Source organism: Panulirus ornatus, chromosome 29, assembly GCF_036320965.1.
Source record: "Panulirus ornatus isolate Po-2019 chromosome 29, ASM3632096v1, whole genome shotgun sequence".
In the NCBI taxonomy this organism is placed as follows: domain Eukaryota; kingdom Metazoa; phylum Arthropoda; class Malacostraca; order Decapoda; family Palinuridae; genus Panulirus; species Panulirus ornatus.
The window spans coordinates 17,124,612-17,141,405 of NC_092252.1; the positions used below are offsets into that span (position 1 = coordinate 17,124,612).

General features: G+C 46.1%; 1 protein-coding gene across 1 annotated transcript in view; it reads left to right on the forward strand.

Annotated features, from left to right (window-relative positions):
* Window positions 1-16,460, forward strand: part of LOC139758162 (lachesin-like) — a 73,073-nt gene extending 56,613 nt beyond the window's left edge. The window contains exons 5-7 of the mRNA XM_071679324.1: window positions 3,976-4,103; window positions 5,861-6,029; window positions 12,485-16,460. Of these exons, the coding sequence (XP_071535425.1) occupies window positions 3,976-4,103; window positions 5,861-6,029; window positions 12,485-12,612 (425 nt within the window). The 3' untranslated portion in view covers window positions 12,613-16,460. The remainder of the gene's footprint in view (window positions 1-3,975; window positions 4,104-5,860; window positions 6,030-12,484) is intronic.
* The last annotated feature ends 334 nt before the right edge of the window (window positions 16,461-16,794 follow it).

A 16,794-nucleotide genomic window follows, 5' to 3' on the forward strand; every position in this document is an offset into this window, starting at 1 on the left:
CACACACACACACACACACACACACACACACACTCACAAGTAAATATAGATACACCCATATATATATATATATATATATATATATATATATATATATATATATATATATATATATATATATATATATTCAGAGAGAGAGAGAGAGAGAGAGAGAGAGAGAGAGAGAGAGAGAGAGAGAGAGAGAGAGAGAGAGAGAGAGAGAGGCTGGCCGAGTGGATATGATACTTGCTCTTGCAATGGTCACCAGTTCGACCCTAGCCACCATCCGGCCTGACTGCTACGTGTGGTACCTCCAGCTACCCTTGTCAGCCTTATCTGTCAGCGAGCACCAACTCTGAGCTGGGAAATCGAAGGCCATTTTAAACGTGACGATGACCACATCACTCACTGGTGTGCCGCGCTGCACGAGCGGTCTGACTTGCCTACATTTCTACAGGAGGACATGGCAGGATCCAAAATTGTTACGAATTGTCCTTAATTATTATGAATGGTTCCTAATTGTATGAACTGTGTCTTTAGAGATCGAGTCTCTCTGATTTCATCCTCCTGTCTTGCATGAGGTCGCCAGCTGATCTTCCTCGTCTGTCCTCACATTAAGGGACGACAGTACGTGGCAGTGGAAGCCCTCGCATCACATTCTTGCCACCCTTCCCCGTACCCTGAGGTCTGCTTTCCTCTCTCTCTCTCTCTCTCTCTCTCTCTCTCTCTCTCTCTCTCTCTCTCTCTCTCTCTCTCTCTCTCTCTCTCTCTCTCTCTCTCTCTCTCTCTCTCTCTCTCTCTCTCTCTCTCTCTCTCTCTCTCTCTCTCTCTCTCTATCTATCTATCTATCTATCTATCTATCTACTTCCACTGTACCCGGACGTGGACGAGGCAGATGCTGGTCGCTTGGAATCCCATTCTTGGCCAAGGTTTTCCCCGCCAGTCCTCACCTCACGGATGGCTGCCTCCCTCCCTCCCTCTTCTTCATCTTATTAACCTTTCTTCTTTCGTGAAGTTTTCTGCCCTTTTTTTTCCCCCCTTTCAATTATCCCCGTAGGTTAACGATGTAGCAGAACCTTTTTTTTTTTCGGGAGGGAACGAAAAAGAATATGAAAAAGTTGTTGCTTTTTCCTTCTCTCTTCCACGACGTAAGGAGAGCTAGAGAGGGTCTTCTCGCATTGCCAGGATTCGGGAGGCAAGTATACTCGAATTCAATTTATCTTTCGGTAATAATGGTTTTTATTTTCCCCTCCCGCACACGAGAGACGGACGGGGGGAAGAAGTCTTAATCTCCTGTGTGCTTATTTTGTTTTTCTTTTTCTTTTTTTTGTGTATTTCACGTAATTGTGAGCCGGGTTCTTAGGGAGACGGGGCCAGTGAGAGAGAGAGAGAGAGAGAGAGAGAGAGAGAGAGAGAGAGAGAGAGAGAGAGAGAGAAGGATGTGTATAGATGAGTATGTATTTGCAGGAGTATCATATTACATATCAGTCATCCCTTATCAACATATGCCCAGTAAGGAAAAGATTAAGCTTCTGACCTGCTCCGTACCCATCGTCTGATTGTATGATGGGAGATGCAAGGGTGGGGCGACCTGTCACGAAAACCCTTTCAGAGGAGCGTCCTTATCATCCTCCACGTCCCGGAGAAGCGTCCATATCACCTTTCACGTCCCGATGGAGCATCCGTATCATCGTCCACGTACCAACGGAGCGTCCATATCATCCTCCACGTCCCGATGGAGCGTCCGTATCATCCTCCACGTACCAACGGAGCGTCCATATCATCCTCCACGTCCCGACGGAGCATCCGTATCATCCTCCACGTACCGACGGAGCGTCCGTATCATCCTCCACGTCCCAATGTGTGTCTGTTATAGTTTTTTTAGGTATTCGCGGTGGTGTCAAGCTTCACCAGCCTTTCCTCATGGCATCCCAGTGGTGAAATTCATCCCTCGAGCGTTTGTTCAAGTATTTCTTCTCCATTTTACCACACATGCTCTCGGCTTCGAAGGTTCTGGCGTCATTCCTTGTTCCGCAGCGGTCCGCTGTTCCTCGCCGAGGCTTGGTTCGTTCCTGGTCATTCAATCAACGCACGGATTGAGGCCATCCATCCCCGGATCTCTGATGGTGATCTCTCCTGTCTCTAGCGGCCCAGCGTTTGTTTAGGGATTTTTCTCAAAGCCTCCGTTCGTATATTGGTGGACACGGGCGCGAGTCCTTGGAGGCACGGGGCCCTGAAACACTCTCTCTCTCTCTCTCTCTCTCTCTCTCTCTCTCTCTCTCTCTCTCTCTCTCTCTCTCTCTCTCTCTCTCTCTCTCTCTCTCTCTCTCTCTCTCTCTCTCTCTCTCTCTCTCTCTCTCTCCGTCTATGAATCCATCTCCTCATCTCTGTCTGCCGCCTCCTCTCACTCCGTCGCCAGTTCCATTGCCAATTACGCGGAGTGGGGCCCCCAGTACACAGCTCATCACTGCGTCTCCTCAACCTATGCCTGGTGTGTTTAAGCGCGGCTGGCGTGTGTAAGGTGAAGGCTTGATGAACAATTAATTCTTGCTTGCTCTTGGCACACAAGCGGGTGGATACATCAGTGGCTCCGTCGCCAGCGTGGGGCTGATGCGTACGTGGGAGGGTCAGCAGCTTGTATGTACTGCTATGAACAGCTTTGGCCACCATCCCTTGGCTAACATTTACGCTGTTTCCTCCATACTCATTTATGCTTATTCTTTAACCTTACGTTATTGATCATGTATCATTTATGGTTTATCATTTACCATTATTTCAGTTCTCATCTTCTGCATTCCATATTTTCTAATATGTATTTCTCCACCAGCCCTAATCCCCTCACCACTGCCTACTGTCACCATACATCCTTCTTTACCAGACATTTTCGTAGCCTATTTTCCAATGCCTTCTTTATCTATACTTCTATTTAATTATCCCTATCTTTATCTACACTTCTATTTGATTATCCATATCTTTATCTACACTTCTATTTGATTATCCCTATCTTTATCTACACTTCTATTTGATTATCCATATCTTTATCTACACTTCTATTTGATCATCCCTATCTTTATCTACACTTCTATTTGATTATCCCTGTCTTTATCTACACTTCTATTTGATTATCCATATCTTTATCTACTCTTCTATTTGATTATCCCTGTCTTTATCTACACTTCTATTTGATTATCCCTGTCTTTTGCTTACTATCCTCTCAATTTTTCCCACCTTGAGAGGGTCCAATACCTCGTCCCTTATATCACAAACAGCTTCGAGAGGATCCAATTATCTATCGCTATTTACGTTCCTCTTGTTTAAGAATTCCTTTTACAATCCTTTGTGTTCTTTTTATATTGTTTGTGTTTACGAGTTCGCTGTGTGTGTGTGTGTGTGTGTGTGTGTGTGTGTGTGTGTGTGTGTGTGTGTGTTTTTCTCAGAGACTTTGGAAGGACCCAATTGTCTATTGCAGTTTGCAATTCCCTTTCTCATCATGCCTTTGTATGCTCCCCTGTTTATTGCCTAAAATGTATATTCTCTGTAAGTGGTGGTAAGACCTGGCCACCACCTCCCTCGGACCTTGGGTCTGTGTGGTCTGTGTGGTCTATATGGTCTGTGTGGTCTGTGTGGTCTATATGGTCTGTGTGGTCTGTGTGGTCTATATGGTCTGTGTGGTCTGAGTGGTCTATATGGTCTGTGTGGTTGTGTGGTCTCTGTGGTCTATATGGTCTGTGTGGCCTGTGTGGTCTGTGTGGTCTATATGGTCTGTGTGGTCTCTGTGGTCTATATGGTCTGTGTGGTCTCTGTGGTCTATATGGTCAGTGTGGTCTGTATGGTCTGTGTGGTCTATGTGGCCTGTGTGGTCTGTGTGGTCTGTATGGTCTGTGTGGTCTGTATGGTCTGTGTGGTCTGTGTGGTCTGTATGGTCTGTGTGGTCTGTATGGTCTGTGTGGTCTGTGTGGTCTATATATGGTCTGTGTGGTCTGTGTTCCCCCACAGAGCCAGAGACGGTCATCGTCGGGGGACCAGATGTCTACATCAACACGGGCAGCCGTCTGGCCCTCACCTGCAGCGTCAAGTACAGCCCAGAGCCGCCTGCCTTCATCTTCTGGTACCACGACGAGAAGGTGAGTGTGTGTTACCTCTCTCTCTCTCTCTCTCTCTCTCTCTCTCTCTCTCTCTCTCTCTCTCTCTCTCTCTCTCTCTCTCTCTCTCTCTCCCCCTTAGTGTTAACTAAGTCCTTTTTTTTTTATTCCTGTGAACTGATAAGTTGGTGCCACTGTGGAGTGGTGATGGTTAGAGAGAGAGAGAGAGAGAGAGAGAGAGAGAGAGAGAGAGAGAGAGAGAGAGAGAGAGAGAGGACTAGTCACTATTTATCCCTCTAGGCAAAGAATTAACAACCTTCCACAAGCTGTAGAATTAACAACCCTCCACAACCTGTAGAATTAACAACCCTCCACAACCTGTAGAATTAACAACCCTCCACAACCTGTAGAATTAACAACCCTCCACAACGTGTAGAATTAACACCTCTCCACAACCTGTAGAATTAACACCCTTCCACAACCTGTAGAATTAACAACCTTCCACAACCTGTAGAATTAACAACCCTCCACAACCTGTAGAATTAACAACCCTCCACAACCTGTAGAATTAACAACCTTCCACAACCTGTAGAATTACCAACCCTCCACAACCTGTAGAATTAACAACCCTCCACAACCTGTAGAATTAACAACCCTCTACAACCTGTAGAAGTAACACCCCTCCACAGCCTGTAGAATTAACAACCCTCCACAACCTGTAAAATTAACAACCCTCCACAACCTGTAGAATTAACAACCCTCTACAACCTGTAGAAGTAACACCCCTCCACAGCCTGTAGAATTAACAACCCTCCACAACCTGTGGTATTACCAACCTTCCACAACCTGTAGAATTAACAACCCTCCACAGCCTGTAGAATTAGCAACCCTCCACAACCTGTAGAATTAACAACCCTCCACAACCTGTAGAATTAACAACCCTCTACAACCTGTAGAAGTAACACCCCTCCACAGCCTGTAGAATTAACAACCCTCCACAACCTGTGGTATTACCAACCTTCCACAACCTGTAGTATGACCAACCCTCCACAACCTGTAGAATGACCAACCCTCCACAACCTGTAAAATTACCAACCCTCCACAACCTGTAAAATTACCAACCCTCCACAACCTGTAGAATTAACAACCCTCCACAACCTGTAGAATTAACAACCTTCCACAACCTGTAGAATTAACAACCCTCCACAACCTGTGGTATTACCAACCCTCCACAACCTGTGGTATTACCAACCCTCCACAACCTGTAGAATTAACAACCCTCCACAACCTGTAAAATTACCAACCCTCCACAACCTGTAGAATTAACAACCCTCCACAACCTGTAGAATTAACAACCCTCCACAACCTGTAAAATTACCAACCCTCCACAACCTGTAGAATTAACAACCCTCCACAACCTGTAGAATTAACAACCCTCCACAACCTGTAGAATTAACAACCTTCCACAACCTGTAGAATGACCAACCCTCCACAACCTGTAGAATTAACAACCCTCCACAACCTGTAGAATTAACAACCCTCCACAACCTGTAGAATTAACAACCTTCCACAACCTGTAGAATTAACAACCTTCCACAACCTGTAGAATTAACAACCTTCCACAACCTGTAGAATTAACACCCCTCCACAACCTGTAGAATTAACACCCCTCCACAACCTGTAGAATTAACAACCTTCCACAACCTGTGGTATTACCAACCCTCCACAACCTGTAGAATTAACAACCCTCCACAACCTGTAAGTTATGAATGAGTAACCTGGCGTTGTGTTGGCGGCAGCTGGTGAGCTATGATCGGACGCGAGGTGGAGTGGTCGTCTCCACGGAGAAGGGTCTGGTCACGACCTCCCGTCTCCTGGTACAGTTTGCTGAGACCCGTCACTCGGGCGTCTACACCTGCGCCCCGGCCAACTCCTCCCCGAAGAGCGTCAACGTCCACGTCATCGCCGGTAGGTATTCCAGGCCTCCCTCCCGCTCCTAGAAATGATACATCGAGGTACGTGAGGTTGGCAGATGGGGTGATGAGGCTACGGGTTGGTGTGGGGTTTCCAGGAGAGACTAGCACGAGTGGAGTTTCCAGGAGAGACTAGCATGGGTGGAGTTTCCAGGAGAGACCAGCACGGGTGGAGTTTCCAGGAGAGACTAGCACGGGTGGAGTTTCCAGGAGAGACTAGCACGGGTGGAGTGACATAACGGAACACATGTGCGCCACACTTGGGAGTGTCGTTGCAACACGCTCGACGGAAAGGGAAATTTAGTTCCTTGGTTTCGAGGTAGATCGGAGGAGAGCATGGTGAGGTACAAGACCGTCATTGCGATGCTTCAGGACGGTCGTAAGGACGGTCGTGGTCGTAGGGCCGGTCGTGGTCGTAGGGACGGTCGTGGTCGTAGGCATGATCTAGAGACTATGGGTATAAGTAGGGTGTATGTGAAGAGGAGTTGAGCATATAAACGACAGACGAGGTGGACTACGCAGCTTTTTGGTATAGCTTTCGCATCATGATAGGGGCTTGTTTGGTAGGGACGACGTGCATCTGAACTCGGTGGGAACGGCTCTCTTAGACAGTGGGACTTGAGGAAGATAACGACCCTATGTCAATCGATACTGGATTCGGTATAGATCTGTTCGATTCAAGGCATTTATTCGTCCGTCAGTCAGATCAGGGTACGATAAGGGTGGCCACTAGATCAGGGTAGGATTAGGTCAGTCTAGGCTATCAGGTCGAGGGAATCGGATCATTCAAGACCAGTCAGACTCCCCATGATTCAAAAGAGGTCGGACAAACTACGGAAAACTGGTCCAAGAAATGTTTTGAACTAGTCTGTAAGATACTTGTAAGATTATGGTACGAAGTATTGACGTAAGGAATAAATACAGAGTAGAATCACCCACCAGGTTATGCGTTGTCATTAAATCCAGAGGTCGCATAGCCATAATAGACATTTTGATAAGTACCTTAAATAATCATCTGTTCGTAGAATAAAGTGTCACCAAGAGATCAAGTATTCAGTGAGAGTCTAACTGTCAACAAGACACATTTAACTGATGTCAAACTCGCAGTTAAAGGTAATTGATGGAGTGGTGTTCAGATCCGTAAAAACGATACGAAGGGGAATTATATTATTCTGTGTAAATAGGTTAAAACCAGTAAAAAGCAAAGAATCATTGAATGTAGGTGTTAAGAACCATATTATTATGAAGTGGGAATTCTCAACTGGTGACCGAAGGGAAACGTACTTAGTTGATTTAATGAAGTATTGCTTTGCAAAGCAAATGACTGCGTCCCAACGCGAGGCAACAACATAGTAGATTTAGTCATAACCAAACAGAGAGCTCTTAATCCGCTTTCCTGAGTTTCTGTGGGAAGAGGTTAGGTAATGGGATCCTAATGCAATCAGATTTACCGTAAATATCCACTTTGATCTTAGAGAAAACGGTGTGATAAGTGGTGGTGAAAGAATGGAATTGAACTGAAAAGATATGAAGTGACCCTGAAAATGAAAGACATCATAGGATGGTGTTGCTAGAAGGATAAAGAGAAGTACAGAGAAAGAAATGTCAGGTTGGACGACCTAAGAATTAAAAGATTTAATTAGAAGTAAAAGTAATGCTGTTGGTACACCTGAGTAAGATATGATCCACAGATTCATGAAACGCGATATTTGTAGTCTGAAATGATAGGCGGGGGGGGGTTAGTCATCCTGCTGGGATGTATGAGTGGGATCCCCCGTTTCTGTACGGGTGGGTGACCATACTAAAAGAGAATTTTTGAACGAGTTCCTTTTCTTAAAATTGTTAAAGATACTATAAGCTCTTTATCTAGCGATAATGGCACCTTAATAAATGAATGGTAACAAAGTAATGGCTTCCTATTTATATCTTATATGAGCTGAGACGACACGGCAGCTGAATATCCGTAATTAAGGCCATAATTAAATCTCTCTCTCTCTCTCTCTCTCTCTCTCTCTCTCTCTCTCTCTCTCTCTCTCTCTCTCTCTCTCTCTCTCTCTCTCTCTCTCTCTCTCTCTCTCTCCTCTCTCTCTCTCTCTCTCTATCTATCTATCTATCTATCTATCTACCGATCGATCTATACATATATCTATCTATCTATCTATTTGTCTATATATATATCTATCCAGAACGGCTGAGTGAACTGTTAGTGGATAGACTGCCACTACGCCAGTGTTCCTTATCAAGACCTTTCAAATAACCAATCATAACCAAAGATATTTCCTGTGGCTTATAATGGAAAAGACACATACATCACCTCCAAAGCTAAGAAGTAATCATACGTTTAGAGATAATTCATCCAAATAAGTCGGTTGGTCTTGACGACCATTCTCTCCCAGTACACTGAAATAACTAAGAAATTTGAGTCTGCGATAACTTAAGATAACTGAGCAAATCGATACATGAAGAAATATGGCAAATAACTGGAATCTGACGAAGGTAAATAAGCGAACCACAAGAAAATCGGAGATAGAAAACGGGCCTTAAATGCTCAACCAGTTGGCTTTACTTCGGTTTTGGGTAAAATGTTAGATATATTAATGAAAGATAAAGCTCTTAATCTTACAAAACTTAGTAAACTAAATAACTGAAAAAATCATATGAATTATGGAAAAAACGACCAGGTGTAATGAATTAAAAACAGCAATTTAGTCATAAATTGATAATTACCCCAGGATCAATTTCCATGATAGGGATCTTATGGTAACCCAATACTTTTGTAAAGGCTGCGTTACTTCCATCTACAGTGGTAGGTGGGGAGGAGCCTCCTGCTTTACTATCCTGTCTCCATCTACAGTGGTAGGTGGGGAGGAGCCTCCTGCTTTACTATCTTGTCTCCATCTACAGTGGTAGGTGGGGAGGAGCCTCCTGCTTTACTATCCTGTCTCCATTTATAGTAGTGGTAAGCTAGGAGCCTTCTGCTTTATTTCATGTCCATGGTAGGTGGGGAGGAGCCTCCTGCTTTACTATCCTGTCTCCATCTACAGTGGTAGGTGGGGAGGAGCCTCCTGCTTTACTATCCTGTCTCCATCTACAGTGGTAGGTGGGGAGGAGCCTCCTGCTTTACTATCCTGTCTCCATCTACAGTGGTAGGTGGGGAGGAGCCTCCTGCTTTACTATCCTGTCTCCATCTACAGTGGTAGGTGGGGAGGAGCCTCCTGCTTTACTATCCTGTCTCCATCTACAGTGGTAGGTGGGGAGGAGCCTCCTGCTTTACTATCCTGTCTCCATCTACAGTGGTAGGTGGGGAGGAGCCTCCTGCTTTACTATCCTGTCTCCATCTACAGTGGTAGGTGGGGAGGAGCCTCCTGCTTTACTATCCTGTCTCCATCTACAGTGGTAGGTGGGGAGGAGCCTCCTGCTTTACTATCCTGTCTCCATCTACAGTGGTAGGTGGGGAGGAGCCTCCTGCTTTACTATCCTGTCTCCATCTACAGTGGTAGGTGGGGAGGAGCCTCCTGCTTTACTATCCTGTCTCCATCTACAGTGGTAGGTGGGGAGGAGCCTCCTGCTTTACTATCCTGTCTCCATCTACAGTGGTAGGTGGGGAGGAGCCTCCTGCTTTACTATCCTGTCTCCATCTACAGTGGTAGGTGGGGAGGAGCCTCCTGCTTTACTATCCTGTCTCCATCTACAGTGGTAGGTGGGGAGGAGCCTCCTGCTTTACTATCCTGTCTCCATCTACAGTGGTAGGTGGGGAGGAGCCTCCTGCTTTACTATCCTGTCTCCATCTACAGTGGTAGGTGGGGAGGAGCCTCCTGCTTTACTATCCTGTCTCCATCTACAGTGGTAGGTGGGGAGGAGCCTCCTGCTTTACTATCCTGTCTCCATCTACAGTGGTAGGTGGGGAGGAGCCTCCTGCTTTACTATCCTGTCTCCATCTACAGTGGTAGGTGGGGAGGAGCCTCCTGCTTTACTATCCTGTCTCCATCTACAGTGGTAGGTGGGGAGGAGCCTCCTGCTTTACTATCCTGTCTCCATCTACAGTGGTAGGTGGGGAGGAGCCTCCTGCTTTACTATCCTGTCTCCATCTACAGTGGTAGGTGGGGAGGAGCCTCCTGCTTTACTATCCTGTCTCCATCTACAGTGGTAGGTGGGGAGGAGCCTCCTGCTTTACTATCCTGTCTCCATCTACAGTGGTAGGTGGGGAGGAGCCTCCTGCTTTACTATCCTGTCTCCATCTACAGTGGTAGGTGGGGAGGAGCCTCCTGCTTTACTATCCTGTCTCCATCTACAGTGGTAGGTGGGGAGGAGCCTCCTGCTTTACTATCCTGTCTCCATCTACAGTGGTAGGTGGGGAGGAGCCTCCTGCTTTACTATCCTGTCTCCATCTACAGTGGTAGGTGGGGAGGAGCCTCCTGCTTTACTATCCTGTCTCCATCTACAGTGGTAGGTGGGGAGGAGCCTCCTGCTTTACTATCCTGTCTCCATCTACAGTGGTAGGTGGGGAGGAGCCTCCTGCTTTACTATCCTGTCTCCATCTACAGTGGTAGGTGGGGAGGAGCCTCCTGCTTTACTATCCTGTCTCCATCTACAGTGGTAGGTGGGGAGGAGCCTCCTGCTTTACTATCCTGTCTCCATCTACAGTGGTAGGTGGGGAGGAGCCTCCTGCTTTACTATCCTGTCTCCATCTACAGTGGTAGGTGGGGAGGAGCCTCCTGCTTTACTATCCTGTCTCCATCTACAGTGGTAGGTGGGGAGGAGCCTCCTGCTTTACTATCCTGTCTCCATCTACAGTGGTAGGTGGGGAGGAGCCTCCTGCTTTACTATCCTGTCTCCATCTACAGTGGTAGGTGGGGAGGAGCCTCCTGCTTTACTATCCTGTCTCCATCTACAGTGGTAGGTGGGGAGGAGCCTCCTGCTTTACTATCCTGTCTCCATCTACAGTGGTAGGTGGGGAGGAGCCTCCTGCTTTACTATCCTGTCTCCATCTACAGTGGTAGGTGGGGAGGAGCCTCCTGCTTTACTATCCTGTCTCCATCTACAGTGGTAGGTGGGGAGGAGCCTCCTGCTTTACTATCCTGTCTCCATCTACAGTGGTAGGTGGGGAGGAGCCTCCTGCTTTACTATCCTGTCTCCATCTACAGTGGTAGGTGGGGAGGAGCCTCCTGCTTTACTATCCTGTCTCCATCTACAGTGGTAGGTGGGGAGGAGCCTCCTGCTTTACTATCCTGTCTCCATCTACAGTGGTAGGTGGGGAGGAGCCTCCTGCTTTACTATCCTGTCTCCATCTACAGTGGTAGGTGGGGAGGAGCCTCCTGCTTTACTATCCTGTCTCCATCTACAGTGGTAGGTGGGGAGGAGCCTCCTGCTTTACTATCCTGTCTCCATCTACAGTGGTAGGTGGGGAGGAGCCTCCTGCTTTACTATCCTGTCTCCATCTACAGTGGTAGGTGGGGAGGAGCCTCCTGCTTTACTATCCTGTCTCCATCTACAGTAAGAGCCCCTGCATTACTATCCTGTCTCCATTTATAGTAGTGGTAAGCTAGGAGCCTTCTGCTTTATTATCATGTCTCCATCTATAGTTGTAGGTGGGTTGGAGCCGAGTGCTCTGCTATGCTCTCTCCATCTGTTTAACTTAGGCTTGTAGGATCGTATTGCCGTCCACCAGCAGATATCTTCGTCACGGGTCATCAGGTCTTGTGTTTCCCTGCCTGTCCAGCGCGCTAGTAAATAGGGATATTCATCACCACCTGCCTCCACTAGCGACCCATGACATGCACCACCATCAAACACTTCAGTGTGAGGCAGGATATTCGTCACCACTAAACCTCCGCTGTTCTGGGATATTCATCACTGCCTTCCTCTCCAGGATGTATTCTTCAATTAACTCCTTACTCTTGTAGGATATTCATCACGACTACCTTCCTCCTCCTCCCTCAGGATACACAACCCGACTAAACTCCTCTTCCCTCAGGATACACAGCCACACTCCCCTTCTCCTCCTCCTCTTCCCTCAGGATACACAGCCACACTCTCCTCCTCCTCCTCCTCCTCCTCCTCCCTCAGGATACACAGCCACATCCCCTCCTCCTCCTCCTTCGTCAGGATACACAGCCCCACTCTCCTCCTCCTCCTCCTTCGTCAGGATACACAGCCCCACTACCCTCCTCCTCCTCCTCCTCCTTCGTCAGGATACACAGCCCCACTACCCTCCTCCTCTTCCTCCTCCCTCAGGATACACAGCCACATCCCCTCCTCCTCCTCCTTCGTCAGGATACACAGCCCCACTCTCCTCCTCCTCCTCCTTCGTCAGGATACACAGCCCCACTACCCTCCTCCTCCTCCTCCTCCTCCTCCTCCTCCTCCCTCAGGATACACAGTCCGACTATACTCCTCCCTCAGGATATCGACTGAGCCCCACTAACCTCCCGTCTGCTTCTCCGCCTGCAGGAGACCCACCGGCAGCCATCGTGCACGAGAACAACAGGGCGACAGGCGCGGTGGCTCCCAGCACCGCCCACACCATCGTCCTCCTCACCACCCTCCTACACCTCCTGGTTGGCTACACCCTCTTGTAGTGTCCCCCTCAGGTATATAGCCAGATGTATGGTGTGCAGCCAGATGTATAGCCACGTATGACGCCCAGCTGTGGTGGACATAGGAGGTTAGAGTGACATGGGGGATATGCTCGCCTTTTTTTAAGACAATGCTTGTGAGAACCTCTTGGCCATGGTGACTGGTCGCGAAGCTTTCTCCAAAGACTCCAGTCATCATGTACTTAAGAACAAAGAACCTGCAGTCACGGACGTGTGTGTGTGTGTGTGTGTGTGTGTGTGTGTGTGTGTGTGTGTGTGAAGGATATGTAGATACATGTGGCAAGAAGTGAGGGATATTTGGGTATGTGTCCGTCTGCAAGTTGAAGCCCACATAGTTGTACATAACGGGTTGTCTTCCTGCAAAACCATTTACTAACGGTCACGTACCAGCTGCCACGTACGGAGCAACGTACCACGTACATACCAACTGCCACGTATGAGGTATCAAGCACTATAGATACTACGTAACAACAGCCACGTACCAATAGGCAGTTATACCCCCGTCTCATCACGGTGTTAGTGGCTACGTACCATCAGCTACGGACGCGATGCCAACACCTGACTGACCATGTGACCATAAAGTGGGATCTTCACCGTCATGTGACAGGAGCACAACCTTCCCAGTGGACATCCTGGAGTCATGAGGCTTCATCACTGTAATCAGTGGTTTTGTCTGACGTCATACTGGTCATGTGTGACATCATACTGATCATGTGTGACATTGCTTTTACAGACGAAGGTGACATCAGGAATATATATATATATATATATATATATATATATATATATATATATATATATATATATATATATATATATATATATATATATATATATATATATATATATATATATATATATCCAGTGCATAACATTTTGCAATATATTCAGCACACTAACCACTGACCAAGAATGTATTTACCTGGGCTCTCATCAATTAATGGCCAGAGTGTAAATGTGGGGTAAAAAAAAAAAAAAAACTGCTATAGTAATCCTACAGAATAAGAATATTCAAAAAATAATCTGTCAGTATTTCTTTTGGAATACGAATATATCTGCGAGAAATACTAAGAACAATCAAGGCGTAAACACGTCCACAACAGAATACAAATGAATACATAAAAAAAAAGGTATCATTTCCCAGAATACATTGAAAGCCGTAGCAATCATTCTCAGAATACATATAACCTACAAGCGGTAAAACTCTGTTTCACGTGTAGATATATTTTCGAAAAACGGTGAGCCACTGCCTGGAATAAATCTACACAAATTCCACTCGTTCCTGGCGAAAGTTACTCACGACTTGGAGAAATCTTCTCCACAAGACCTTCTCTGTAGCGTTACAGAATGAACGCGCTGCGCTGGCCACCAAAACAAAAACAGTGTCTTTGCAAAATAGTCGAGACTTCAAGGAACAAAGAAAACAAAGTAAGACTTGGAAATTTAACCTTGTACAAGAGCTGCCTGACACAGTCCATAGTACAACTTCCAGCTAAAGTCGCCTTTTCAACCTCCATACTGGCTTGAGGACAATGTCACAGACGCGCTACATACAGGACCCGTGGCCTTCAAAGGGTAGTACCCGCCAGGACCCGTGGCCTTCAAAGGGTAGTACCCTCCAGGACCCGTGGCCTTCACAAGTCTTCACTGGTCACTAATTAGCCTTCATCCACCGCAAGGAGACGTTAGAGTCCCGTATATTCTCCCCTTTCTTAACATCCAGATCCCCTCAATGTCCTGGAATAATATTCTGGAAACTCATGGCGCTATACACTTCCAGGAGACGAGCCACCGATCTGAAAGCTACGTTGGTGATTGATTAGCTTTCATATGCCACAGGGAGAGACATATATGTTTCCAGCAGCCCAGCGATATATATCCCTCCACCTCCTGGAAGCCTGTCTGCTACACTTCCAGTAGGATTACGGAACACTGGAGATGAAAGAAATTGTCCTCAGCTGTCAGTATCCGGGAAGATGGAGGGCTCTGTTCGTAACCGTTAATAGAGACGCACTGGCGATGACATATTAGCTTTCCAGTCCCAAGACTACGGTTCCAGGAGAGTTCTAGCATTCCCTAGACTGACACTGGCAAATAAGCTTTCCAGTCCCATGCCTTCGGTTCCAGGACAGTTCTAGCATTCCCTAGACTGGCACTGGCAAATAAGCTTTCCAGTCCCATGCCTTCGGTTCCAGGACAGTTCTGGCATTTCCTAGACTGGCATTGACAAATAAGCTTTCCAGACCCATGCATACGGTTCCAGGACAGTTATGGTATTCCCTACGTGCGTAGTGGTACGTATTACTGGCCGTGTTCAAGGACAGCCCTCGGATAAACGTACCAGCTCTTTCCCATATGACCGCAGCGCGGCAGCCAGGTGCCTGAAGCCTGTGTGATTGGCGCCGCTGCCTGGACCACAAAAGGGGAAGCCATATGCTCCTTTCGGCCTTTCATTCCATCGTCACACTGGGTCCAAAGGGAAGCCGCTAAACAAATGATTTTCATTCATATTAGAAGGAGAGAGAAGTGAGGTTTGTCACTTTATTGCTTACTAGTCAGAGATATAAACCATGGAAAGGAAGAATAATAATATACTGCTGACTAGAATCTAATTATCCGCGTAAGTTATTTATAACTAAATCTAATTATGTGCAGGATAATTAATAATTGTCTTTTTTGATTTCTCGCTGGACATTACAGCCACTAAAAGGATATTTGTACATTCATCCCAAGGTTGCGCTGCCTTCAGGAGCGGGGAAAATGTGGACTCTCTTGAAGTGAGTGGTTCACGGAGGTTTAGACCGCGAAGGAAAAGCAGCTACCTTTAGCGAGGCTGTATCACTGGAAGAACAGTCTCGTCATGGAACTCCTCACTCCAAAGGAGTTCACATTTCCCTGATACTGTAAGTAGCGCTGTCTTAAGCTGCAGGAACCTCTGGAAAGAGGAACTCTTCCTTAGAAATTGGTCCTGACGCATTGTGAGCCACAGGAGGACGCGTTGTGATCAACATAACATGTCACACTAACACGGAAAGACCATTGGTCCTACGTCTGAGAATGGATTAAAAAATATATTGGTGACGTCTTTTGTGTTCAGAATAGGACTGGAGGTTCCCTATGCCTAACCCACGTTAGTATGGTCAAAAGCCAGTACTGTACCGGACCATGAGTTGGCCCGAGTATGTACTACGATGGCCACAGCTCTACTGGGCCACAAGCTGCCCACTATGAGCCTGGCCATGGCCAGCAGTGTCAAGAATCTCCTCCAGCCAATACACCACCAAAAGAACTTTCCTTTTTTATAACACCAGACAATTTTGTGTCAACTTTCTGTGTTGATATATATATATATATATATATATATATATATATATATATATATATATATATATATATATATATATATATATATATATATATATATATAGCAAAGTACTGTAGCTATAGCCTTTGTGATATATGGAAATAAATGTCTTAATATAATATATCTATATGTATAGATCTGTTGCCCTTGACCAGGTTCTGTTGAACATGACCCAGAGGAACAGTCGGTATATTCTGTGTCGGGAAAGAGCATCATTGTAATTAAACAGGGTTCAGCAGAGATTAATTATTAGTAAATTGCATTGCACAGAGGGATGGGAGAATTAGACACAGTTAACGTAAAATGTGTTGGCTTGCTCTGTACCCTAAACATGACAAGGAAGGAGCGAGGCCTCTGAATACAAATATATATATTCTCTCTCTCTCTCTCTCTCTCTCTCTCTCTCTCTCTCTCTCTCTCTCTCTCTCTCTCTCTCTCTCTCTCTCTCTCTCTCTCTCTCTCTCTCTCTCTCTCTCTCTCTCTCTCTTCATAAATAGAAAGAAAATATCATCTTTGTTTTCTATATAAGATTGAGACGACACAACATCTGATCTTCTTCTTGGTCATTTTTCAAAAGAACAACACAATATTCTGCCTTCATTCATACCTCTCTTTCGTGTTCTCCAACTTCCGACAACCACAATACAATAACATGTTAAAGAACTTAATGTTAAATAACACCAATATCGAAATTGAAATAAGAAAATTAATGTAACATGTTAGATATAATTTGCTGATTATTTATTCCCTTTCCAGTTATGTTCGAGTCTTCAGAGTTGACTGTAAATAATGTAACTTTC